Source organism: Macrotis lagotis, chromosome X (assembly GCF_037893015.1).
Source record: "Macrotis lagotis isolate mMagLag1 chromosome X, bilby.v1.9.chrom.fasta, whole genome shotgun sequence".
NCBI classification, from domain to species: Eukaryota; Metazoa; Chordata; class Mammalia; order Peramelemorphia; family Peramelidae; genus Macrotis; species Macrotis lagotis.
This window is the reverse complement of record NC_133666.1, coordinates 351,724,938-351,751,831: the sequence shown is the minus strand read 5'-3', so window position 1 is coordinate 351,751,831 and position 26,894 is coordinate 351,724,938. Positions and strand designations below refer to the sequence as shown.

General features: G+C 34.4%; 1 protein-coding gene across 1 annotated transcript in view; it reads left to right on the top strand.

Moving 5' to 3' along the window:
- The window catches only part of DNAH5 (dynein axonemal heavy chain 5), a 302,769-nt gene that overhangs the window by 30,931 nt on the left and 244,944 nt on the right, over positions 1-26,894 (top strand). The window contains exons 6-12 of the mRNA XM_074202020.1: positions 2,863-3,000; positions 3,804-3,980; positions 6,208-6,321; positions 12,090-12,197; positions 13,440-13,562; positions 17,133-17,348; positions 23,274-23,381. Coding sequence (XP_074058121.1) covers positions 2,863-3,000; positions 3,804-3,980; positions 6,208-6,321; positions 12,090-12,197; positions 13,440-13,562; positions 17,133-17,348; positions 23,274-23,381 — 984 coding nt within the window. The remainder of the gene's footprint in view (positions 1-2,862; positions 3,001-3,803; positions 3,981-6,207; positions 6,322-12,089; positions 12,198-13,439; positions 13,563-17,132; positions 17,349-23,273; positions 23,382-26,894) is intronic.

Sequence of the window (26,894 nt, the reverse complement as noted above, 5' to 3'; positions counted from 1 at the left end):
CACAGTTAACAAAATCCTTAGCAGGAGATGAATAATTGGTTAATGGCTGTAATTCAAAACTTAGGAATCAGGGAGAACACACTATGAAGGGGAGGAGAAGACATGCATATCAAAGCTTCATCCCTTCCTTGATTTGCTCAAGTAGTCTTTCTTAGGTTGTTCAAAATTATTATCTTCGAGTTTACTCCCTTAAATGCAAACAAAATGAAACACAAAAACCTATCCCCCACTCACAAAGCTCAACTTCACAAATCCCTTTTAAGTAGATTAATCATTTTGGACAATAGTCTTTCTAAAGTGCTTAATATCCTTCCCTGCTTCCTTAAACAGAATATTATTGACCATGATTTAATGTTTAATATGTTCTTAGGGACATTATTGTTGTTCTTCACCTATTCAAATCTGTGTCTAACTCATTGTATAGCCACAAGATTTATGTACTGATGAGTCATCTCTTTAGGTTGTCTATCCAAGTCTACATTATTATCTGAATAAATGACCATTCCCCAACTGGTTGTTTTTATTTCTTAATATGGAATTTTATTTGTTAATATGGAATTCTTTTGAATAATTATGGATCTAATTTATGAGTCTCTGCAATGTTATGGGGAATGATGGGATCAGAAAATTTCATCCATCAAACCAGGGCATTTGAAGGGACTCACTGGTCAAAGGGTATCAATTTGAATTATGTACAGAATGTGCTTCATGACAATAACAAGTTTCTTTGACTAACATACTTCATGCTGTTTTAAACCTCAGTTGATATTTTTAGTCATAGATTCACTGAATAAATTTGTTTCTATTGTTTTATCCTTCTAAGAATCTTGTTTGATTTTAATATGTGTATGGATGATATTTAGCTGGTTATCCTGCTGACTTTTAAGGTGATATCTTTTAAAATGTCAATAAATATTAAGAACAGTGGAATCAAATTCTCAGAATCTTTTGGTCAGTTGTTTGACTGTAAATGTGTGGTCTACTGTAGTATATTGCTTTACTTTGAGAAGTCTGTTTGCTTCCTATTCCTTTATCAATGATGCCTTTTGAATTCTAAATCTATTGTCTTATGAACCTATGATTATTTTCATGAAGATTTTTTAGAGCTAGAAAAAGATTTATGAAGAGTCAATCCCTTAGGCTCCTCAAAATTTTCTCATCTCTAGCAGAGATCAAACCTATATGAGTTTTCTCTTATCCAGATGTTCCCCTATCTTTACTTATTTTTAATCTATTTTTACTTTTTTGCCATTTGTCTGTGTATAATATAAATTGTTTAATTTTTTTCCTAGAATATCTTGTCTCAAAAGTTAGACAAGGTTATTGATCAATAATTGTGATCTGCATTTTCCTTTTCATCATTGTCTTATTTTTTGGTTTCATCCTTAATGTTCTTTTAGTAGTATGATTTAATTGAAGGTTTTTGCAAGCTGAGATTGCATTAACAAATTAAGTAGAACCAAGAGGTAACAGATATTTGCATTTATTTAAATAACAGATGGTAATCAAGGTTCTTAGAGATTCTTATGGAAAAACAACAGTTTTTTTTGAAATTGCTCATTCTACTAATCCATGTCTATCTCTATTCTAAAATTTATAGCCTAAGAAATTTAACTATGGAATTGAAAGATTAATTTTCCCAAGGTTACTCAGTCAGTATTACAGATTTAGAGCTGGAAGTAAACTTAGAGGCCATTTAGTCCAACAAATTTATTTTATTCATGTGGAAACTGAGACCTTAAGAGTTTAAGTGGCTTAGCTTTTCTATTGTACTTACAATCAAATTCAACTATGTCCCTGTTCTTGGAAACCGAACTTTTGACCCAGGTCTTCCTGACTCTGCAGTCAACTCTCTCTTCAATATCACATGCTGTTTTTAAGACCCTGATGAATGGATCATTATTGTTAGAATTTTAAAGTACACTAGCATTAAATTGCTATATATTTAGCAACTATATATGCAAAACAGAAAATAAATCTGGGAAACTTTCAGTACCAACAAAGACAAAATTTTGTAAGTTGAATTTTAGTATATACATTTCAAATGAACCTTCAAAATGATTCATTTTTTTGTCAAGGCAATGGGATTAAGTGATTTCTCCAGGGTCACACAGCTAGGTATTTATTAAGTGTCTGAGGTCGAATTTGAACTCAGGTCCTCCTGACTCTAGCCACTGCACTAACTGGTCCCAAGATGATCATTTTTGGGAAGTTTCTTGAGAGATTATCTTTAACAATGATTAAAAGTTTTTTTGATGAAATTTAGTTTTTGCCTTAAGGCCTGAAGCAATGTCTATTTCCCTCCTTTTTATTAATATAGCAGCTCCTTCCCTCCTCACAGAAGTAAAAGTCTCACAGAAACCCTTCTGTTTTTAGTTCATATTGCAATATGAACTATAGGTTCAGTCTACATCCCAATCTTAAAGGGATAGGTTTTTAATTCAAAAGAGGTTTCTGTGTCTCCAACACTTGCTTCCCTTTCTCAATTCATATATTTTTACCTTTCCAATAAAAATGATACGTTAGGACTGTTGGAAAGATATCTAACTTTTGGTTTGTACTAGATCACAAGATACATTATAAATCCTAAGGAAAAAGGGGAAAAGCAGAAGGAAATTCTGTCAACCAATGTGGGTCAGAATCACCTCTAAATTGTCTTGTACTTTGAGATTGTTTAGAACATTTAGAAGATAAGTAACTTACTTGAAAAAGGTCATATGGCTACGTCTGAGGAAGGACGCAAACCCTGGTCTTCCTGGCTACAAAGGGAAGGTTTCTATTTAATGTATCATTCTGCCTCTCACAAAGGAAATTTTCCTTTGGGCTCATGATTCATTTCTCTTATCTTTAATTTTTGTGCAGGTCAATCTTCAAAAATGTGAAATATTTGACTTAAAAACTTTAAAAGGCCCTGTGGATTATATAGCTACAGCTAACAACAGTGAGACCTTGGAGAAAATAGAAAACTGCATGAAAGTGTGGATCAAACAAACAGAACAGGTAATTTTCAGATATAGAAAACACTTCTCAAGTATATGTTACTAAAATAATATTTTAAAAAGATATATTAGGTCATTCATATTATCACACAATAACTCATTCATTAAAAATTTGATTTTTGACTAATAATAGTCTTACATAATAAAAAGAGGAGAAATTAACTTATTTTTCTTAGTAATAAGTTAATAACATAAATTAGGGCATTATAAGAAAAGAATACAAATGTCTATATTTGTGCTATGTCTAGAGAGCTGCAGATTTTTTCTGGAATTACTAAGAAATTATTCCTTATCTTGTCAAGGGATAATATATATGCCAGATAATAACTACAGAAAAATGAGAAACTGAATTTTTTGTGAGAATCTTCTCAATGGAAATTGTGGATTTAAACTTTTTTAAATGAGGTCTCATAAAATTTCTAAAAGATGTATTTTGTAACAAATGTCTAAAAGAATAAAAGAGCTAAAGTTAATCATTTGTATTTATGGTGGCAGTCTTCTAGGATATTTTATTCCTAACTATCCACATATTTTGACCAATATTCAAAAGCATATGTATATTTAACACGAATATTTCATGTTAAAATTGTTAAAAAATCTGATGATTGCTAGAATAACTTTGTATTTTAAAGTCATTCTTTTATTTTGTGACCACAATACTGGCACTTAAATGGATGGTTGTCATCCACACATACTAAATTTATCTGTTATGAATATTTGTAAATGAATATATATTTGCATTCTTTTTCTTAATTCATCACTTTGCCCCATTATATAGCTTAAATATTTCTTATATAATTGAAGGTTCTTGCTGAAAACAATCAACTACGTACAGAGGCAGATGACCTTGGACCACGAGCAGAACTGGATTATTGGAAGAAACGACTATGCAAATTTAACTGCCTTTTGGATCAGTTGAAAGGCCCAGATGTGAAGGCAGTGTTGGGAGTGCTTGCTGCTGCAAAATCAAAACTTTTGAAGGTACTTAGCCACTTCTTTCTTATTTTTAGAATTTGCTGCTATTTAGTAGTTTCAGCCATGTCCAAATCTATGTGACCCTATTTGGAATTTTCTTGGTAAAGATACTGGAGTGGTTTGTTATTTTCTTTTCTAAGTAAATAAATGAGGAAACTGAAGGGAACAAGTTAAGTGATTTTCCTAAATTGCTAAGTGGAGGCAAATTTGAACTCAGGAAGAGGAGTCTTCCTGACTGCAGGCCTGGTTTTCTATTAACTATGCCACCTCACTGCCTATTTAGGGAATAGAAGTAGAAAATGTTTCAGCTGAAAAATTTTGTATGTTCTACTAATTAGAATTCTATCTGAGATTAGTGGGAGCACACACCTGTAGTCCCTGGTATCAATAAGGCTGAGACTGATAGATCTCTTGAAATTAGGGATTCTGTGGTGATTAGCAGTACTCACACAGTCTGGCATCAATAAAGTGAGCCCTTGGGAGACAGCTTGGGCATCAACTTTCCCAAGGAAAGGTGAAACATCTCAGGTCAGAAATAGAACACAGATCAAGGCTCTTTACCGATCATTAGGGAAATTTACTTGTGAGTAGAGTAGTCTATATTCTTAAAACCTGGGTGAAATAAGGGTATTCAGTCCTAAAAAGGGGCTATAAAAAGAACCAAAGTTATTATACATGTAGAAAAGTATATAAAGTGGAAATTGTTGACTCAATGCATATGTTACATGTATTTTTAATTATTCTGGGGGTCATTAACTTTTGCATTATATATATTTCCTAGCCTATATATTCCCTGTATGATACAAATTGTTACTGTTAATAAGATGCAAATTAATTTTATGACATATTGTTGCCATTTCTTGCTATAGGCATCATGTCAGTCAGCAGCATTTATTAAGTATCACTATACATGTGAGAGGAAACACTGTCAGAACACAGATTTGGGGGTCCTTATAAATGAGTCTAGAAAGGGTTAGATGCATTAACTTCCTTTGCTTCTAGAGGTCAATAAGAGCCATTAAGGTAAGAAAGAAATATGTTTGATGAGTTAGAGCAGAATGGACAGAAGAGATGAACTTGAAGGACCTAGTGCTATTTCAGCACTTCATCCATATTTTCAAACTGTACTCACAGTTATGACAGCCTGTTTTCATTCACTGAGCATCTAACAGTGATAGCAGATATGGGAGACTGAGTCAGTTTTTTCACTCATCTTAGTTTTCCTCATAATGATGAGGAAAACATAGGAAGATCAATTTCTCTCTCTAACCTTTGAAGGTTGAGAAATTTCTAGCAACTGTTGCTTAATATAATATCTTGTATATGCATACCTATAGGAAAGATTATAATTATCAATAAAATACTCCTTTTGAATATATTCCTGTTTGTGAAAAAAATGTTAGTTATAAGGGTAAACACAATAAAAATGAGACTTTGCAAATTAACTCAGAAAGTAAGAAATAAGAAATAGGATTTTTAAAGAAACATATGGTGAATTTGCTGCATAGCATCATGAAGAAATGCAGAACACAATGCATACTATATGACTATATTCTTCTGACAGTATGTCTCTTGGAATTAAAGTGTCATTGTGCAAACTGTTCAAGCAAGAACAGAAGGGCTATGAAGCAAAAGTAAGCAATTCTGTATCACTAAACTAGGAACTCAGCTGCACTCACAGATGCAGTCATAGGGAACTATTTGCCTCTCTATTTGTGCACATAACTCCCATTAGTATCAAAATGAACTTTAGAGTCATATATTCTGGGAAGCTATTGGAGCTTATTAACTTTGTTTGGGGATAGGATATAACTTATTGTTGAAGTTCTGTGCCCCTTCATTTTAATTTTAGGCTAATGGATGAATTGTAGATATGATATAATGAACACAAATGTCAAAGCATTGCTTTCCTTTTCATGTTTTGCTAGTCACCATTGTTCTATAATATAGTGACCATACAATCTTTTATTTTTCTGAACAAATCATAGTATATTTCCAAATAGTATGGATTAACATAAAAAAGGCTCAGTAAAGTTTCCTTTATAATTATGGTTCAAATGTCTAATTTGTTTATCATTTTGGAAAAGTTCTTTATTCTTATGGGTTTAGTCCCTGAGTAGAGCTGATACAGGGATATTACAATGAAATGATTTCCATAGCAACTGTGATATTAGATATTTCTTTATTGACATGATCATGATTTTTTTTTTTTTTTTTGGTGGTTCATGATTAGACTTGGCGGGAGTTGGATTCTCATATTACTGATGCAGCTAATGAAGCCAAAGATAATGTCAAATTTTTGTACACACTTGAAAAATGCTGTGACCCCTTATACAATGGTGATCCTGTAAGTATGGCATTCTTATTCACTTATTCAATGGATAAGATTTCTTATACTAGCTGACATGAATGCAGATTTTTCAGGTCACAAGTTTTATAAGCAGTTCTTTAAAAATTAAATTCATCTAGGAAAAACAAACAAAACCCCTTGCTTAAGAATTTAGCTATGGGATATTGTATTTTAAGTGAATATAGAGCATAAATATATACCACTTGTTAATATTTCCATTTTAAAAGAACAATTTACACTAAGGGATCTTTCTTTAGAATGCAGTTTGGCACAGTGAATAGAATCAGCGATAGAAGACCTGGATTCAGACTCTGTCTAACAAATAGCATTAAAGTAATTTTGGAAATGTCATGACTTCTCAGTGGTCAAAGGCAACTCTTGAAGATCCCATAATATGTAATTTTTTGGGAAATCATTAACAATTTGTATTATTCATTTATCTATTCATTCATAAGGCTATATATAACTAAGTGCTTGCTCTCTAGAATCCTTATGGACAGTAGTGATTTTGGTGTCTCTTAATTCCTTTGAATTATGATATTTTTCACTAGGACTAGTTCTTTCTCATTAAGAATCAATAGTTATAGGCCTCTTGTATTGTGCTTTTAGCAGCATGTGGTGGAAATAATACAGGACTGGTAAAACATGATCAGCAGCAGACTTTCTTCCTATTAGAATATGAACTCCTTGAGATAGGAGACTCCCTTACTTCTCAACTTGTCTCTAGTCGTTAGCACAGTATTTTGCATTTTGTAAGTGCTTTATAAAGCTTCAAAAATTAAAAGAAAATCAAGTAAAATCAGCATTCCTTCATTAATTCATTATAGATAGTGGATAGTTGAATTGGTTTATCTAGGGATTGAGATTAGGAAAAAAAGGAGAATTAAGTAAGAATAGGTGGTCACAGGAAAAGTAAATTGTAACTTAAGGAGGGATAAGGTGTATGGAGAGTTGGAGAGATATGATATTATGGCTGGATAAAGGTGATTTAGAGTTCTCAAAATTGGAACTGAAATAGTTGTGGATGTTAGAATCATCAAAGATATGACCATTCTTTTATGTAATTGAGATAGAATGTAGTTGAGTCGATTAAGAAATGAAGAAGCTGGGATATATAAGGGAATACAAACATGGATGTTGAAATTCCCTAGAATGAGGCCAGGAGTTGAGGTGGAGAGGAAAATTGCAATCCATTCAGGCAACTCAAGAAGGGGGAATTTCTTTGGGAGGTTAAGTTTATTATTGGTGGTAGTGGTACTTTGTTCTTGAAGAGGCCCAATGATGTCAGGAAGGTGATATCTTGACTAGCAAGGAAATTGGAAGCTGGGCAAGTTCATTAGTTTCATTCTCTCCTCTGGAGAAATCTAGGTCCAGTGGTAAAATGCAGATCGGCATGACTGCAAATGACCCTGGATGCACTAGGAGACCTTGGCCCTTTTATCCTAAGATCTTTTCCAGGTCTCAGTTTGTCTGAGGCCAATACACAATACAGTGATAAAGGATAGGTAAGAAAAATTCTATTCTGAGTAGAAACAATTGTTATTTATACTCACTCAGTCATCATAACCCAAACAATGACCAAGTAAGACTTGGACTAGGCAGCTAAATGGTACAGTAGACAGAGCACCATCCCTGGAGTCAGGAAGATGGGAGTTTGAATCAAACATCAGAATACATGACACTAGCCATGGTTGGGCAAATCTTGCAATCAGGGCCATCTCCAGTCGATCTGATTCATATCTGGCCACTGGACTCAGATAACCCCGGAAGTAAGCGAGACTGGTGATCCAGCACAGCCCTCCCCCACCCCCACTCAAATCCAATTCACTTGCTTGTCATGGCATCACCTCCCTGATATGTTCTTCTTAGAGAAGGAAGGACAAAATGGATCATCATCATTGTTGACCAATCAGTGAGAAACCCTGTGATCTGAGTTAAGGTGCAGGCAGGAAGCTCCATTGGAATCTCAATGGACTTTATGAAAGCCTGGTTTATGAGAGTTGTATTTCAAGAAATCATAAATAAAACTGCATGCAAAAGTATTGTGTCCCAGTATTTTAACATTAATTTATTTGCTATTTTATTTTCCCCCAGTTACATATAAAACATTTTTAATAATAATTTTTAAAACTTTTATTTCTAATTCTATGACTTGCACTCTTCCTCTCAGGCATTTTGTAATATATGTGGAATCATGCAAATCATTTTCATAATAGTCATGCTGTGAAAGAATAAAAATAATCAAGAAAAATAAAGTAAAAAAAGCACACTTCAATCTGTATTCAGACATCATCAGTTCTTTCTTTGGAGATGGGTGACATTTTTCATTCTAAGTCCTTCAGAGTTTTCTTGGGTTATTGTATTTCTGAGAGTAGAGAAGTTATTCATTCACAGCTGATCATTGTAAAATATTGCTGTACTTTGAAGACAGCATATATATATATATATATATATACAATACAGAATACAGTGATAAAGTGTGTATATATATATATATATATATATATATGTATGTATATATACTTCACTTTGCATCAGCTCATGTAAGTCTTTTCAGGTTTTTCTGAGAGCATCCTACTCATCATTTCTCTTAGCAGAATAGTATTCCATCATAATCACAAGCTATAATTTGTTCAACCATTCCCAAGTTGATGGACATCCCCTCAGTTTTCAATTCTTTGCCATCAAAAAAGAGCTACTATAAATATTTTTGCACACAAAGATCTTTCTCCTCTATTATTTTAAATCTCTTTTGAGCTACAGACCTAGTAGTGATATTACTAAATCAAAGGGAATTCTGGTTTTATAGACTTTGGGCATAGTTCCAAATTGCTCTTCAAAATGGTTGCATAAATTATCTAGGGATTGAGATTGAGTCTCTTATTGAAAGTCAAATTTTGTATTTAGCTCTGATGTTTTCAACAAGAACACTTGAAAGTCCTTTACTTCTTTGAATATCCATTTTTCCCCTGAAGGATTTTACTTTTGTTACATAGGTGATTCTTAGTTGCAATTCTATCTCCTTTGCCCTCTGGAATATCATATTCTAAACCCTTTGATCCTTTAAAGTAGAAGCTGCCAAATCATGTGTTATCCTGAATTAGGCTCCATAATACTGAATTATTTCTTTTTGACTGCTTACGGTATTTTCTCCTTGACTTGGTAGCTCTGGATATCCAGGGAGTTTTCATTCTGGATTTTCTTTCAGGAGATTATCTGTTATTTCTTTCAATTTCTGTTTTACCCTCTGGTTTTAAAATATCAAACCAGTTTTTCTTGATAATTGCTTCAAGGTTGGTATCAAGAGTATTTTTTAAAATCATGCCTTCAAACAAAAATTAGAAACAAATTTCCAATTCTATCTCCTGGATCTATTTTCTAGGTTGGTTGTTTTTCCAGTGAGATATTTCATAATCTCCTGTTTTTTAAATTCTTTTTGTTTTGTTTTATCATTTCTTGATTTCTCATAAAGTCATTAGCTTCCATTTGATCAATTCTATTTTTAAGGGAATTATTTTTCCAATGAACTTTTTTACCTCCTTTTCCATCAGGCCAATTTTGTGTTTTAAAGCATTCATTCTTCTCCTCATTGGCCTTTTGTATGTCTTTTATCATTTGGACTTGTCAACAGACAACAGACAAGGTGTTATTTTCTTTAGTATTTTTATGTCTCCTTTATCAAGTTGTTGACTCCTTTTTTTATAATTTTTTGTATCACTTTCATTTATCTTCCCACTTTTTCTCTCTCTCTTGTTTTTGTAAAATCCCTTTTGAGCTCTTGCATGACCTGAGACTAACTCATATTTTTCTTAGACACTTTGGTTTTAGGAACTTTGACTTTATCTTCTTCTGAGTGTTTTTTTATCTTCCTTTCATAGTAAGTTTCAATTTCCAGAATTTTTTTCTGTTATATGCTCATTTTCTCAACCTATTACCTGATTGTTAACTCTTTGTTATAGAAGGGTTCTGCTTCTGGGGTGTAAAGGTGCACTGTCTTAAACTTCAAAGGTTTTGTGTAGCTGTTTTCATAGATACTTCTAGGGATCTGCAGGTTTTCAGTTCTTCCAATATGCTTTACACTAAGGAAAGGTATTTATTATTCTCCTGGCCTGTGCTCTGGTATGTGAGTGACCATAAGCACTGTTTTCTGCCCTGGAACTATGTGCAGGGTACCCTCTCCACTGTTGTCTCAAACTGTGGTGTGCTAGTGCTCATCCTCTCCCTGTATTGCTATCCAGGACTGTGAACCAAATAGGAAAATGTACAAAGCAACAGAGTCTTGTCTCAGTTTGTCAACATTAACAATTGTGGGTTGAGAGCTCCAAAAACAACTGCTGCTGCCTAGGCCTACTTCGGTTTGCTTGAGTCCACCCTGCTGATAGTGACTTGTGCAGAGCTGCACTCCATTCTCACCAGGTGTAACAGATCTTTCCTGTTTACCTTCTAAATTGTCTTTGGCATTTGTGTACGAGAAGTCTGTGAAAACTGGCACTGCTGCCACTGATTCAGTTGCCCCAAGTTCTAATCCTGCTTTGCTGGGGGCCAGGTCTGCACTGTCACTGCCTGCTCTGTCCCCTGCTTTTTTCTCAGCCTTGTGCAATAGATTTTCCTGTCAACCTTCTTACTTGTCTTGAGCTGGGAAATTGTTTCACACCTACCTTTTGTGGATTTTGCTTTAATTTATTTAGAGATTTTGGGGGAGAGCTCAACCTTTATTCTATCTTCTAGGCTCCACCTCCTCAAATGTGCCAGCTTAAAAAAAAGAATAAATAAGTAGGAACAAAGAAAAAAAATTCTAGTCCATGAATTCTAATATATTTTGCAAGGTTTTCCTCTGGTTAGAGTACCTTTGAGTAATGATATGGTCCTCTCTTTGAACAGAGGGATAAGAGGGAAATGAGGGAAAGGGGAGGAAGAAAGTATAAAGGGGAGGGAGGAAGGAAGAAAGGAGCAGTATTGCCCAACTGGACCTGGTTAGTTGGTTTTCCAGTGGGACAGCTACTACTCCTCAGAGTTTCTGGTTTGTCTTTCATTCCTAAAGGTTAGAGATGATGATATAGATTTGTGAATCATCTAGGAGTCTTGAAAAATGTGAGAGTAAATTGTCAGAGTTGATGGAGGGCAGAGCTTTCCAGTTATGGGCAACAATTAGTACAAAGTTAGATAGGAGAAGGAGAAAGGTATTTGTAGAGCAATATTTTTCCCTTCATCTCAGAGCACGTAGAGGGGTGTAAGGTAAATGAAGACTGGAAAATCAGAGGCCAACCTATAAGGAGTTTTAAAAGTTCAAACTAGAAGACTTTACACTTGATTCTGGAAGAAATGATTGAGTATGATCAGGCATACTTTAGAAAAAAAATGACCCATCTAGTTGAATTGAAGATGGATTAGAGTCAAAGGAGATGAAAAAGGAATTCTAGTTAGAAGGCTTTGCAATAATACAATAGAAGGTGAAAAGAGCCTGAATTTAGGTGATAGGCCTTTCTGATATTTGATAAACTGATCTTTGAAAGAAAGACTCATGGTTTGTTTTGGTCCAGTAATGGAAGACTGTTTAAAACTTATATTTTCTCTGTGATCATAACCTTTGAAAGTTCAAGGATACCATCACATTCTGATACTTTAATATACTTTAGTAGAGGAGGAGAGAATAGAATTAATGAAAATTAATAGTAATATCCAAGATAAACTTTGATCTGAAAAAACAATTAGATTTCTGTCAGAACTGTATTTTTCCTCCTCACCTTTTACCTAATATCTTTCAGGTATCTATAATTAATGTGATTCCTACACTTATCAATGCAATTAAAATGATCTACAACATATCTTGTTATTACAATACTTCTGAAAAAATTACTTCTTTGTTTGTAAAGGTGAGTACTCAATGGGGGATTGTGATCATTATCACATTGATGCAATTTAATGCCCATGTATTCTGCTATTAAAAAAAACAACAACTTAATTACATCAAGTGTCTAAGATAAAGACTATTAATCATTTACTAGGACAAAGGTTGAACCAAGTTATATTAATTACTTTGATATTTATCACATAGAAAATTATGTTTTGGAAACTTTAATATGGTGTTAGAGGTATTAATTCATTTTATTTTGAGACTTTTCAATAAAATTTTTGTGTTAAATTCCTTCTTCCTATTTTCTATTTCACACTTTAGAATTCCATGTCTATTTGATGTTACTATTGTTTTCTTGGTAATGTTATAATAATAATAATAATAATAATAATAATAATAAGGAGGAGGAGGAGGAGGAGAATAAAAGTCATTGGAAACTCCATAGATGCCTATAAATAAAGAGTGGGAAACTTTTTTTTCTGCCAAGTTTCATTTAGATATTTATAACATCATCATTTATGGTCTATACAAAATTATCAATTTAAAAATTAGCCTACTATATTTAGTCAAACATTTAATTAATTAATTAACCCTTAAAAATTTCTAGATTTGTTGCATTTTGAGTCCTGCTCATGGTTACCTTGGTAGAACTAAACTAAATGATTTCATGAACTTTGAGGACTGAACATTTCCCATATCTGCTATAAAGCAATAGTTACAATTTTGATTGCATACTCATTTGTTTCCTGACTCTCAAAAAACTTGGAGACACCATTGGAATTCGTGTTTTGTATAGTTCTCTTGCAAGAACATGGAGATATTTGAAGTACCGATATAGGAACCAAATATTAAGTTCAGACTATTATCCTTTCTTTACCTGCTCCTCCTTCTCTGCTATCTCAGAATGATTTTATATCTTATATCTATTTCTTTTTAGAGAAACACTGCTACTTCCATTAGTCCTTAACATTAATTACTTTCTCTTATTACTGTAAACTGAAGCCTTGTAGTTTTCTTGATTCCCACTGGTAGGTCTGCCTATTCTAAGATCTTGGTTTTCTCTAGTTTGTACTTCTTTCTAGTCACCTGAGTGTTGTTAATGTGCTTAATCATATAGTTAATAAAAGAAAAACAACAGTACATATCTAAGGCATAATGTCATAGGATCTTAGAGCCAGAAAGCCTTCTGGAGAAAATAAATATTTACTTTCATAATCATTATATTAAAAAAAACTGCCATCTTTTTTTCTTAAAATTTAAGGTAACAAATCAGATGATAACTGCATGTAAAGTTTACATTACCAACAATGGAACTGCAACCATCTGGGACCAGCCTCAGGATGTAGTTATGGAGAAAATATTATCTGCTATTAAACTCAAACAGGTAACCTACAGCTCAGTAAGTAAAACTAAGAGAATTCATTTTTTTCCTATTCTTTTTTTTCCTTTATTTTTTTAATTCTCATTTTGTACAATTTTTTAATATTAATTAATAAAATATTCTTGTTTAACAGTAAACAAAATACCCCTCCCCCCATGAATATAGACTTGCTTGGGCAATAAATTAAAGGGGAGAGAAAAAAATTAAAATTAAAAAAATAATAGTAATAATTGTAGGTATGGCCAGGTGGCGCAATGGACAAAGCACCAGCCCTAGAGCCACGAGCACCTGAGCCCACATCCAGCCCCGTAGACCCAACAATCACTCACCCGTGTGACATGCAAGCCACCTGAACCCCACTGCCCTGCAAAAACCAAAAAGAAGAAAAAAAAAGAGACCCAAAATAAAATAAAATAGTAATGATAGTAGGGGTGGCTGGGTGGCAGACAGAGCATTGGCCCTTGAGCCATGTGCACCCAGGTCCAAATCTGGCCTCAGACACCCAAAGATCACCCTGCTATGTGGCCCCAGGCAGGCCACCCAACCCCATTTGCCCTGCACTCTCCCCCAAATAATAATAATAATAAAAAATGTGCTTCAGTCTTTGTTCCAACACCAACACCTCTGTCATGGGTGGATCGCATTCTTTATGGTAAGTCCATCGCAAAAGTTGCTTCCACACTTTTCCAATGTTGCCATTGCTGATCGCAACTCCCTCCTTTCTTAATTCTCCACTACCATATACTATATTTTCTCTCTCCTTTCACTCTGACTCTGCTGTAGGGTCACTTGAGTGGCACAGCAGACAGATCCCTGGTCCTGGGGCCAAGAAGCCCTGAGCCCCCATACCATCCCTTAGGCCCAGAATCCACCTGGCCCTATGGTCCTGGACAGGCCTTCCAATCCCAGCCCCTTGTAAGAAGTAAAAAAGAAAATGTGTTATATCTGACCACTCTCTCACCATGGTCCATCCTCTCCTCCTTTATTCACATCCACACCTCTTCCCCCTGCTCCCCCCTCCTTCTTACTCCAGATGTCTATACTCCATTGAATATATATGCTGTTTCCTCTCCTAGTCAACTCTGATGAGATCAAAGGTTCCCTGATTCCCCCTTGCCTCCCCCCTTCCATATCATTGCAATAGCTCATTGTAATAAAGAAAAAAAATTACTATATGAAATATCTTGGCCTATTCCCCCTCTCCTTTTTCTTTCTCCCCTTACATTCCCCTTTTTTTCTATTGACTCCACTTTTACACCATATTTTATCTTCGAATTCAGCTTTCTCCTATGCTTCAACTATAAAAGCTCCCTCTACCGGCTCTATTAACTGAGAAGGTTCATATGAGTATTATCAGTGTCATTTTTCTATGCAGGAATACATGCAGTTCATCATCATTAAGTCCCTCATATTTTCCCCCTCTCCTCCAATCTCCATGCTTCACCTGAATCCTGTATCTGAAGATCAAACCTTCTGTTCAGCTCTGGCCATTCCAAAAGGAACATTTGAAATTCCCCTGGTTCATTGGCAGTCCATCTTTTTCCCTGGAAGAGGACATTCAGCCTTGCTGGGTAGTTCATTCTTGGCTGCATTTTAAGCTCTTTTGCCTTCTGGTATATTATATTCCAAGCCCTACGAGCTTCCAATGTAGTTGCTGCTAAGTGCTGTGTGATCCTGACTGCAGCTCCATGATATTTGAACTGTGTCCTTCTGGCTGCTTGTATTATTTTCTCTTTGACTTTTTTGTTCTGGAACTTGGGTATAATATTCCTAGGAGTTGGTTTTTTGGGATCTCTTTCTCAGGGGGATGGGTGGATTCTCTCCATTTCTATTTTGCCCTCTACTTCTAGAATATCAGGGCAATTTTCCTGTAGTAATTCTTTGAAAATGATGTCAAGGCTCTTTTCCTGATCATGACTTTCATTATTCCAATAATTTTTAAATTATCTTTCCTGTCTGTTTTCCATATCAGTTGTTTTTTTCAATGAGATATTTCACATTTTCTTCTAATTTTTCATTTTTTTGGTTTTGAAGTATTGATTCCTGTTTTCTGGTAAATTCATCAATCTCCCTGAATTCTATTTTTTTGTCTGAAGGATTTGTTCTCCTCAGAGAGTTTTCTTATCTCTTTTTCCATCAGGCCAGTTTTGCTTTTTAAGGCATTCTTCTCCTCAATAACTTTTTGAACTGTTTTATCCATTTGACCTAAGCTGGTTTTTAGCATGCTATTTTCTTCAGCATTTTTTTGGATTTCCTTGACTAGGCTGCTGACTTCATTTTCATGTTTTTCCTGCATCTCTCTCCTTTCTTTTCCCAGTTTTTCTTCCAACTCCCTCATTTTATTTTCAAAGTCTTTTTAAAGCTCTGTCATAGCCTGAGCCCAATTTCAGTTTTTCTTGGAGTCTTTAGATGCAGGAGCTTGTGCTTCCTCATCTTCAGACTGAGTATTTTGATCCTTCTTGGGCTCATATGCAAAATATTTCTCAATGGTCTTCCTCTTGTTTCTCTGCTTGCTCATTTTCCCAGCCTGGGCCTGGTTTTGGGGTGCTTCCTGAGCTTTTGGGACACTCCCACAAGGGTCTCAGTGTGTGAGGCTCTGTCCTCCCTTCTGGTCTGTAAATGACCATATGCGCCCCTCCCATCTGCCATAGGGCTGAGGTGGGGGGGGGGCCCTGCTGTTCTATGGGGGGCCTAGACTGCAATCAGTATCTGAATGTGGTCAGAGCCCCAGACTCCTGTTCCAGAGGCAGAGGACAGAGCTCGGCAGTCTCTCTCTCTTCACTCCCCTCCCTCAGCTCAATGGGCTCATGTCCTGGGGGCTCCTTCTTAAGGGCTCCACCTGCTTTTGTTTCTGGATCTGGGCTGCGGAAAGACCAAGCTGCTCGCTGTGTGCCCCGAGGGCTGGGCTCCACGTGCTTGCTCTGGCAGAGGTCCCCAGCTGTTCCCCCACTTTGTGCCTGCTGCTCCCCGGGGTGCAGCTCAGGAGACACCCCCGCTGATGTGAGCCCGGCTCCCAGCTCCCTGGGGCTGCCTCCGGGAATCTGAAGTTCTTTTGCTCTGGCAGGCCACCCCTCTGGCCAAGAGAATTCATTTTTACAAGAATATTTTACCTGACTTCTGAGTACAAGTTCTTTGGTCATCATTAAAGACAAAAATGGAGTAGTCCCAACCACAAGCAACAAAAGCAGTATTGAGGTAGGAGAAGACTATATTTTCAAATAGAAGTCAATTAAATAAATATGAATCTATATATAATTTGTAAGCATAACCCAAGATTTAGAAGCTCAAACTCTGAGCTGACAAGTACAAAGTGCAATTTTAGAAGCTCCCACAAAAGAACCCTCTCTTTTGCTTATATTGTCCCTGTTCAAAATCCATTTTATTTTACTCTTTATTTTCATAGATATCATAGTACATCAGTTTGTAGATAGATAAGCAATTTTAATGTTATTGATACCAAATGCTTTCAGTTTTCTCACAAAGTTTTGTAAACTCTGATTTTGTTATCTCTTGAAAAAAAGGACACAAATTTGATGCCACTTTTTATTTTTTTTCTTATGGTTTTTTATCAAGGAATATCAGAATTGTTTTCAACAGAAAAAACAAAAACTTGAACAAAATCCAAATGAAAAGCAGTTTGAATTCAGTGAGATGTATATTTTTGGAAAATTTGAGACTTTTCACCGACGTCTTAATAAGATCATGGGCATTTTCTCTACTATTACAAGATACTCAATTCTTGAGGATTCCAAAATTGAGGGGCTAGAAATTTTAGCAACCAAATTTCAGGTAATGTACCATGGAAATCAATTTGCCATCCTGACTGATTATCTTTAAATGTTTTATGCATTTAAATCATTTGAAAACTAACTCCTCATGTACACAGAGAACATGCTGCCAAACTATGAAACTAATTTTTTATTAACTATTTTAGTTTGTTAGTTTACTCTGGTGTCTTCCTTTTTTATCTTTAAAGCAAGTACAGTAATGTAGTACAACATTGTACTGAGGATACCTAATAAATTTGTTTTGTATACTTTGCAAGTAAAGTGCCTTATCAATTCATGGCTAATGATGAAAGAAAGTAAAAATGATTATTAAAAATAACTTGTATTTTACTTTGAAATATATTATATATTTTATTACTATACGTTGACCACCTTAATTATGCTTGCCTTAGATAAGATTGAGGATTATAAAGATTTCTGCTATAGAAAACTGAAAAAACCTGTTTTCTTCTCTTATTTTCATAAAAGATAATATGTTCATAAATAATTTTCATAATAAGTTTGGAAAAATGAGAAATAGCAATTATGGGCTAGTAGGTGCTTAAGTTTTTGTCTTTTTTCTTTATAATAATACTATAGACAATATTTACCATTCATTTGAAAGTTTTCCTTTCCTTTAGGTGAACTGAAAGACATAGCTTAAGTACCTTTAAACCTGGGTTACAGCCATCATGAACTCCTTTTGTAAAAATTGATCTACTTTTCCTTATTACATCTTAAGTATGACTTACATTTCCTTAATATAGAAAATAGTACCCTGAGTTATTAAGAGGCTAAGTATATTATAGGTTTAACAATCATTAATAATGAGAATAATTTTTGGGAGAAATGCTTATATACTTTCTACATTTCATGGCTATTTGTTTTTTTTACTTCCTAGTTTTATCCATAAATGATCTCATATATCATTTTTTATTGAATCATGTGTCCTACTTTTCACTAGCCTGCTCTCATGCCTTTTTTATTTTAAGAAAAATAGATAGTCTTTATAATCTTTTACCTTATTGCATGATGTTTTTCAAATGAATATGTTTTCTAAATTAGTTTTACCCTTGGCTGCCATGTTTCCCTCAGGTTTTGGTAAGTGCATCTTCTGAAGACATGTCTGGGTTATTTTGGGCTCTTGGTTGTATGGTTTATTTTAGAGGAGTTAGATTTCTTCAAGAGATGGTGATAGTTTGAGTTAATGGCTTTAATTCATTTCCCATTTTGTAGAGTTGAAATCTTTTTCAAATAGATCTATATAGGAGTTTCTTGTATTTAAACCAATGCCATCCTTTCTTGTAATTTCATTTTGATTTTAACTTCTTCCCTATCTTGCTGAAAGTAGATTCATGAAAGAAATAACAGATAAAAATAAAAATAATTTTTCTCCTATTAAAATATGACCTTTTCTTATGGTTCTTTGCAACCAAATTCCTATATGACTTTTGGTAAGCAATTTCAACTTCTGAACACATAATGCTATGACTATAACTTTAGACTTTCTTTAAGTAAACAGTATTTTTTATTGCTATATGGTATAATTCTATAATTGCAGGACCTGGAAAAGTGGGTTAACTTAAATTGGAAATTCAATTCAGAGTGTTCATATTTTATTTACCAAGAGATTGTGCCTAATGTTTAAAGTGAAATGACCTTTAAAGATAGATTATGGTAGAAGGAAAAATATTGCTCATAAAGATTCTAAGCTCATGTCAACAGTTTGGGGATTTTTGTTTGAGGATGACTTAGAGCATCCTCAGGGCAAAGTCAATTTGTTGGAGAAAAGCCAGAAAGTTGTCTGAGCTCTCCCCAGTTCCCTCAGAAACAACATTAAATTAGGCCCCTAAACAGATTCTGGAGTGACATAACCTACATAAAGATACAGTGAAAAAAAATTTCCACCTTAAGATAACTTAGAAAGATTTTAGGAAAGATCTTTCTTACTCCAGTAAAAGAGGATCTCACTTCAGATGGTGTTGAGGTAAACCAAATGGAAGCTCTTAGCCACAGGACAGATCGGTAACTGAGGCTCTGCAGTTATGGATCAGCAGACCAATGGCATAGCGACCAAATGGGAGGCTTTTAGCCTTGCTACAGAAGATAAAACTCTGGAATCCTGGCACAAGAGCCATGACAAGGCCATGCCACAGCAGCAGTGTGGGCTAGCTGCTAGCACCTGAGTCCCAGACACAGTGACCAGACCCCTGGCCTCCAGCATAAGAAGCTTAGGACAGTTTTCCCTGTGCCCCTGAAATAGAACTCACATTGAAAAATCATAAAATAGACTTAGAAAATGAGCAAAACACAAGAGTCCTGACCATAGAAAGCTACTATGTTGACAAGGAAGGTCAAATCATAAACTCAGAAGTTAACAATATCAAAAACAATATCCAAAAGCCATCTTGGCAAAGCTCAAAATGGATTTTAAAAAACAAATAAGAAGTAGAAGAAAAACTGAGGAAATAAATGAGAGTTATGAAAGAGACAGTCAATAGCTTAGAAAAGGAAGAAAAAAATTGACTGACGAAAGCAATTCTTAAAAAATAGAAGAGATCAAATGGCAAAGTCTGTACAAAGGCTAACTGAGGAAAATAATTCCCTAAAAATTAGAATTGGGCAAGTAGAGGCTAATGAATATATGAAACATCAAGAATCAATCAAAAAAAAAGAATTAAGAAAAAGAAATGTAAAGTACCTCATTGGAAAAACAACTGACCTGGAAAATAGATCTAGAAGAAATAATAAAAAAAAAATGATATTTGTCCTTCATTCTCCAAGAAGGCCTGGACGTCAAGGAGACTATGCCATGAAAAACAAGTGAATTGAATTTCAGTGAGAAAGTGCTGTGCTAAGATCCTCTGGAACATCTGGGTCCAGTGGCCAGATATAGATCAGGATAACTGGAGATGACCTTGGATCAGAGGCATTCAGGGATATATGAGGTCAGGTCTGGACTCAGGTCCTGACTAGTGCTGGTGCTCTATCCACTGTAACATCTAGCTGTCCTATTTTAAGGATTTTTGAACTACCTGAAAGACATAATCAAAAAGATATCCTGGCAGGATCTTTAAAGTGATTATGAAGGAAAACCGCCCTATTATCCTAGAACCAAGGGGTAGAATAGTCATTGAAAGAATCTACCAATTGCCTTCTGAAAGAAATCCCAAAATCCAGGATTTTTAAGTCAAGGAGAAAATATTGCTGGTGGTCAAAAAGAAACAATTAGAGAATTACGGAGCCACAGGCAGGATAACAGAAAATATAGAAACTTTTCCTTTAAAGCAATGTAAAATACTTGGGAGTATTGCTGCAAAGACACACCAAGTTCTATATGAGCATAATTACTAAACACAAAGTCAGATCTAAACAATTAGAAAAATATTGTTATTGGGTAGGTTAAGCTAACATAATAAAAATGACAATTCTATTAAAATGAATGTACTTATTTAGTGCCATACCTATCAAACTACCAAAATTATTTTATAGAACTAGAAAAAATAGTAAGGAAATTCATCTGGAGAAAGGAAAGATCAAGAATATTAAGAGAATGAGTAAAAATGCAAAGAAAGATGACTGTTAACAAAATTATTTGGTATTGGCTAAAAAAACAGTGGTGAATTAATGGAATAGGTTGGGCATAGAAGACATAGTAGTAAATACCTGTAGTAATCTACTGTTTAAGAAACTGAAAGACTAGTTTCTAGGATAAAAACTCAATATTTGCCAAAAAAATGCTGAGGAAAACTGGAAAATAGTAAAGCAGAAACTAGGCACAGATGAGCAACTAACACCCTATATGAAGGTAAGGTCAAAATGGGATGTGATTTCCACATTAAGTGTGATGCCATAAGCAAATTAGATAAATGAAAGAATAGTTTTCATGTCACATTTATGGAGGAGGAAAAAGAGGCTCTCAAAACAGATGATTTTAATTATATTAAATTAAAAGGTTTTATAACAAAAAACCCAATGCAACCACAATTAAAAGAATACCTGAAAGCTGGGAAATAATTTTTACAGTCAATGTTTCTGCTAAAGGCCCATTTCTCAAATATATAGAAAACTGAGTAAAATTTATAAGCATGCATTTCATTTCCCAATTGATCAGAGGTAAAAGGCAAGTAGATTTCAGATGAAATTATTCATTAAAACTTCTTTGAATTTCTATTGATTAGATAAATGCAAATTAAAACAACTCTGAGCCTCCATCTCCCACCTATCAGTTAGGCTAATATGAAAGGAAAGGAAAAAATGATAATTAGATGTGGGAAAATTGGAACACTAATGTATGGTTGGTGGAGTTGTGAATTGATTCAGTCATTCTGGAGAAAGATTTGGATCTATGCCCAAAGGGCAATAAAGAAGTTCATACCCTTTGATCCAGTAATACTACTATTAGGTCTATATCTCAAAGAGATCATATAAAGGGGAAAAGGATCCACATGTACCAAAATATAGCAGCTCTTTTTTGTGGTGGCAAAAATTTGTAAATTGTGGGGATACCCATCAATTGGGAAATGCTGAACAAGTTACAGTATATGAATATAATGGAATACTTAAGAAATCATGAAAGATGGACTTCAAAAAAAACCTGTAAAGACTTGTCTGAACTTATGTTGAGTGAAATGAGCAGAAGCAAGAGGACATTATATATAGTAACAGAAACATTGTGTGATGATCAACTATGAAAGACTAGCTTTTCTCGGTAAAACAATGATCCCAGACAATTCCAAAAGACGCAAGATGAAAATTTACTTTCATAGAAGGAAATATGCAGTCTGAATGCACGTATTTTTTGCTCTTTTTTCTCATGGTTTTCCATTTTGTTTTGATTCTTTTTTTCCTCATGACTAATATGTAAATATGTTTAACATGATTATACATGTATAACCTATATCACATGCTTTCTGTCTTGGGGTGTGGAAAGAGTTAAGAGGGAGGGCAATACATTTGCTACTCAAAAATCTTATAAAATGAATGTTATAAACTATCTCATGTAATTAGAAAAAATAAAATACTATTAAATGGGTAAAATAACAAAGCAAAATGAAGGAATGATGGCAAAGAATTACAATTCATTATTCAGAACAAACAGAACTTCTGAGATTTTATTCTTGATGAAAGGACTTGCCTAATTCATACTCTCATTTGCACAAACTACAGCTGTGCAGAAGCATAGGGAGGTCATGAATCTTAAGAACTCTTCATGTGGTAGATTTTAGTTTTTGAATTTTATTCAAGACAGTTGAGGACCGTTTTATGCTTAGCTGTTGTTTGACCTTTTAGGGGACCGTATTTTCTCCTGTAACTGTGAATTCTCTTGAAGTATTTTTTTGTGTTCAAGTATTTAAAAAAAAATCCTGCAGAGGGTGGCTAGGTTGCACAGTGGATAGAGCACTGAACTTGGAGTCAGGAGTACCTGAGTTCAAATCCGGTCTCAGACACTTAGTAATTACCTAGCTGTGTGGCCTTAGGCAAGCCACTTAACCCCATTTCCTTGCAAAAACAAACAAACAAAAAAAAAGCCTGCAAGTAGATTTGTTTTTTTCACAGTGAATTTTACTGCAACTATTTTCATATGAAACTTAAAAACAAGTTCAAAATAAGGCTCTTTTCTTCCTACTGCTTCAGTTTAATTTTGTTTTGTAATTTAAAAATGAATTTAAATTTTACAAAGTTTAGTAATGATCTTAATGTATATTAAAAGTATTTTTGTTCAAATATTTTTGTTCATCTAGTATATGTAAAAAGTAGCATATTAGAATCTTTTAAAGGAATATATTACTATTTATCTAACAATATGCCCTGAAACATCAAGTTAAGAGAGAAACTTTAACTGATTTGTAAAATGTTAATTCATTATCTACTTTTAAAGAATATATGTTTTTAAAGTATGTTTCATTCTACCTTTTTCACTGTTTTTTTTTTGTAAATATTTTAGAGTATAATTGCCACCATAAAGGAAAAAGAATATAATTTCTTAGACCATCGGAAAACTGATTTTGATCAGGATTATGAAGAGTTCTGCAAGGAGACTAATGACCTTCATGTAGGTTGATGATGAAATTCTTATTGACATTCTTATGTTTATTTTTTCTCTCTTCTGAATAACACTGCTAATCATTAGGGATTCAGAAGAGAGAGGTGTCTTCATTATAGAGGTGAATGATATCAACCTTTGTCTGTGTTTTTTGATTTCAGATGAATAATTGAATGCTTTTTCTCATGGATTAAAGAATCATACATATAACTTTGAATAATGACTTCTAATAATATTCTGTTGCAGTTTGGGAAGAGAGAATTTCCTTCCTCAAAGTTAGTCTAAAAAGTTTTACTTTCAACTCTGTTGAAGTTAATAACATGCATAAATTTAGTCTATTTATTTGACTCAAATAGCTATAATAATTAGCCAAATTCTACCTTCTGCCTTCATAATGGTGCAATCAATACATGTTATAGATGTTAGAGAGTATAAACCTTTTCACTACCCCATTCCAGTAATTATTGACTTAAATTGAATTTACTCTGTCTAGGGAGAGAACCATTTCATTCCCTTAGAAGTCAGAAGCCTGTACAGCATATAAGGCATAAGGAGATATTTTGTATGACTGGAAACCAAGTTTAAATTATCTACTTTAGAAATTCCTTCTATCTCCTTTGATAGCTATTTTTCTCTGTTAGCTATTTCATTCACACTGCTTTATATGCCTCTGAGGGAAAGTGAGACACAATAGCAAATTCTGTTTCCTTGTCTTAGAATAAATGTTCATTGAGTCACAGGATTATAGATTATTGTGCCATAAAACTGGGGCTGGAAGGGACCTGAGAATTCATCAATATACTTATCTTCTTCTAAAAAATTTAGGAAAATTGAAGTCCAGTGTTAAGGTGACTTACGCAAGGTTACATAGATTAAGCATTAGAAATTTGCACTGAAATCTTCTTCCTCTAGAGCCAGTGGTCTTTCCACTCTTTTCCTCTCATTCTTTTTATGCTTATGTTATAGGGGGAAGTTTTGACTAGGGATGGAGAGTGACTTGGAATTAGGAAGATCTGTATTCAAGTCCCATCTTTGGTATATACTATATATGATCAAGTCATTTAATCCCTCACTACCATAGGAAAAGAATATGTCATCTGCATTGGTAGAGGTTGTTAGATTCTTACCAGAAACTGTTTACAACAATAAAATAACATATTTAACCCTAAAGAAACAAACACTTTTATGGCTTATTCATTGGGAGAAAAAGAATGCTTACATATATTGACAGACCCTTGAAAACTTCATTATTAATCAGCTCCAATTGCATTCTTTAGGTGAAGGTGTAGGGTGTGTTTGGGGAAGACTAGTACTTCTATGAGGCTTCCAAAGTCTTTTCAGGGCTAGTTTCTATTTGATTCACCTCTCATCTGTGTTTCTAAGAAGCTGTATCATATGCAGTAGACACACCCCAGTAAACCATTTCAGCAGAAAGGTTAAACCAAATAGAAGGTATTTGAGGGGTCTCAAGCCCATTAGTGAGTTAGTTTGTCTACCTCAAGCATGTGGAGACTTCTCTTGGTGGAATGGGCAGATGAGAATAATTTCCTCTAGTATCTATGAAGGCAGATGAAGCAGAACTGTGGAATACTTAGAGTTTAGTTAAACCTAGAAGAAACCAAAATTATCCATTTCAGCTTGAACAATTTGCTTTGACTCTATCCTGCCACTGAACTGTGATGACTCTGGAAAGAGTGTGAGGCCAATGACTTCATGCAATTTTGTCTCACTTAAATGTAATTCATGCATGCATGAAATGAATGATATGCATGAATGAGAAGATATAACCCATAACTATTTTTTACCATTTTTACCTTTTTTGACAGTCCTGTGGCAACATACAAATAATGAAACAGCAAGTATGGTTACATTGGGAGTTGTATTCACAACCCTACACACAGGCAACCAGGTCATGGGTTCTTCTTCTCACTGGAAGCAGCATTGGGATTCAGCAGATCCCTGGATATATGAGTAGACATTTAAGGACTACTCTTCTCACCTCCTGATGTGAGGAAAAGACTAGAAAAGGTGTTCCAAAATTTGTCTGCTTATCCAACCCTAGCCTATTTACTATGTTAGTTGGGGATTCCTGCCATGTGGTCAAAATATGCAAAAAAAGTTCAAAAACTTCATGAATGATGATTATAATCAATTCAGGGAATAAGTACACCCTTATTGATAATACAAATCCAGTAGACCTGAAAGATGAACAGCTCATGTTGCAAAAGAACTTAGCATATACAAATTACATCCCTGAGTGAAAAAAGGCAGGCAAATGAAAGCCAGTATACTGAAGTTGGAGCTGGAAACACATTTTTCTGGAGTGGGCACAGTGTAGGAAAGTGCCACAAAGCTGGTGTAGGTTTTGCAATTAAAATTAATCCGACCAACAAGTTAGTATGCCTTCCAAAAGGAGTAAATGATAGGTTTATCTCACAATTGCCCCTTGAAGGAAAATGTCATGCCTATTCTTCCACTATGGAAAGATGTACTGAACATTTCCATAGTTTTCTCATCAGATCATCATTAATAAATGTAGAAGGGTCCCCTTGAGTAAAAATATACTTTCTTAGAGTCCCCTACATCCCCTTGTGTGTGTGTATATATATGTACACATATAAATATACATATATATAAACATATAAATATAAATTTACTTCATTGAGTTATTGATCATTGTCCTCCATCACTGAAAAAGACTATGATGTCAAGTGAATTATATGACATACACATTATGTTTTTTAAAGTGAGAGGAATATTGTGTGAAGATAGCCTTCTCACTGCCTCTTACATAATTGTCTACACCCATGACTTGCTAGTATAGGCAATAGGACTACTGGTGTTGGTCTGGATACAAAGTGGAAGCCTTGACCATTTGCATGTGGTCCCTCCCATGTAATGGAGGCACCTTGGTGTTGCAGTAATACTGGGCAGAGCTTTGCCCTTCTGTTGAAACCTTGTTGCCAAATATTACTATACTGATGATTAGTTCATTGTGAGACAGAAGAGTCATCATCATAAAACTTACTGTATAATCAATTGGACCATTGAGTGATAGACTTAGCTAATCTTTCTGTCAACAGATTATTTATATATAAAACACCATACTGACAATTTAGACTATCAAGAGATTACTATAAGGTCACAAATTTGTCCCCTTTAAAAAAAAAACATGATGCCTACTTATCTCCCCGATTAGAATGTAAACTGCTTGAGGGCAGGGCAATGCTGCATAAGACTAAAATTCAGGTCTTCTTTTTTCTGAGGGCAACTCTCTATCTACATATTCTTTAATTCTATTCTGTGGTACAGAAAAAAAAAGTAGATACAGCCCAATTACTTGATTCAATCATAGGTTATTTTTCATTAAACTCTGTTTTAGCATGTCTGTCTGTCTCTGTTTGCATATCTCTTGTCCTTTTTCTCTTTTCCTCTCCCTCCACCCCAATTTTTTCTTTCCCCTCTCTACCTTACTTATTAATGATATAATTAATGAGCGAAAATATAACTCAGGATGACAGA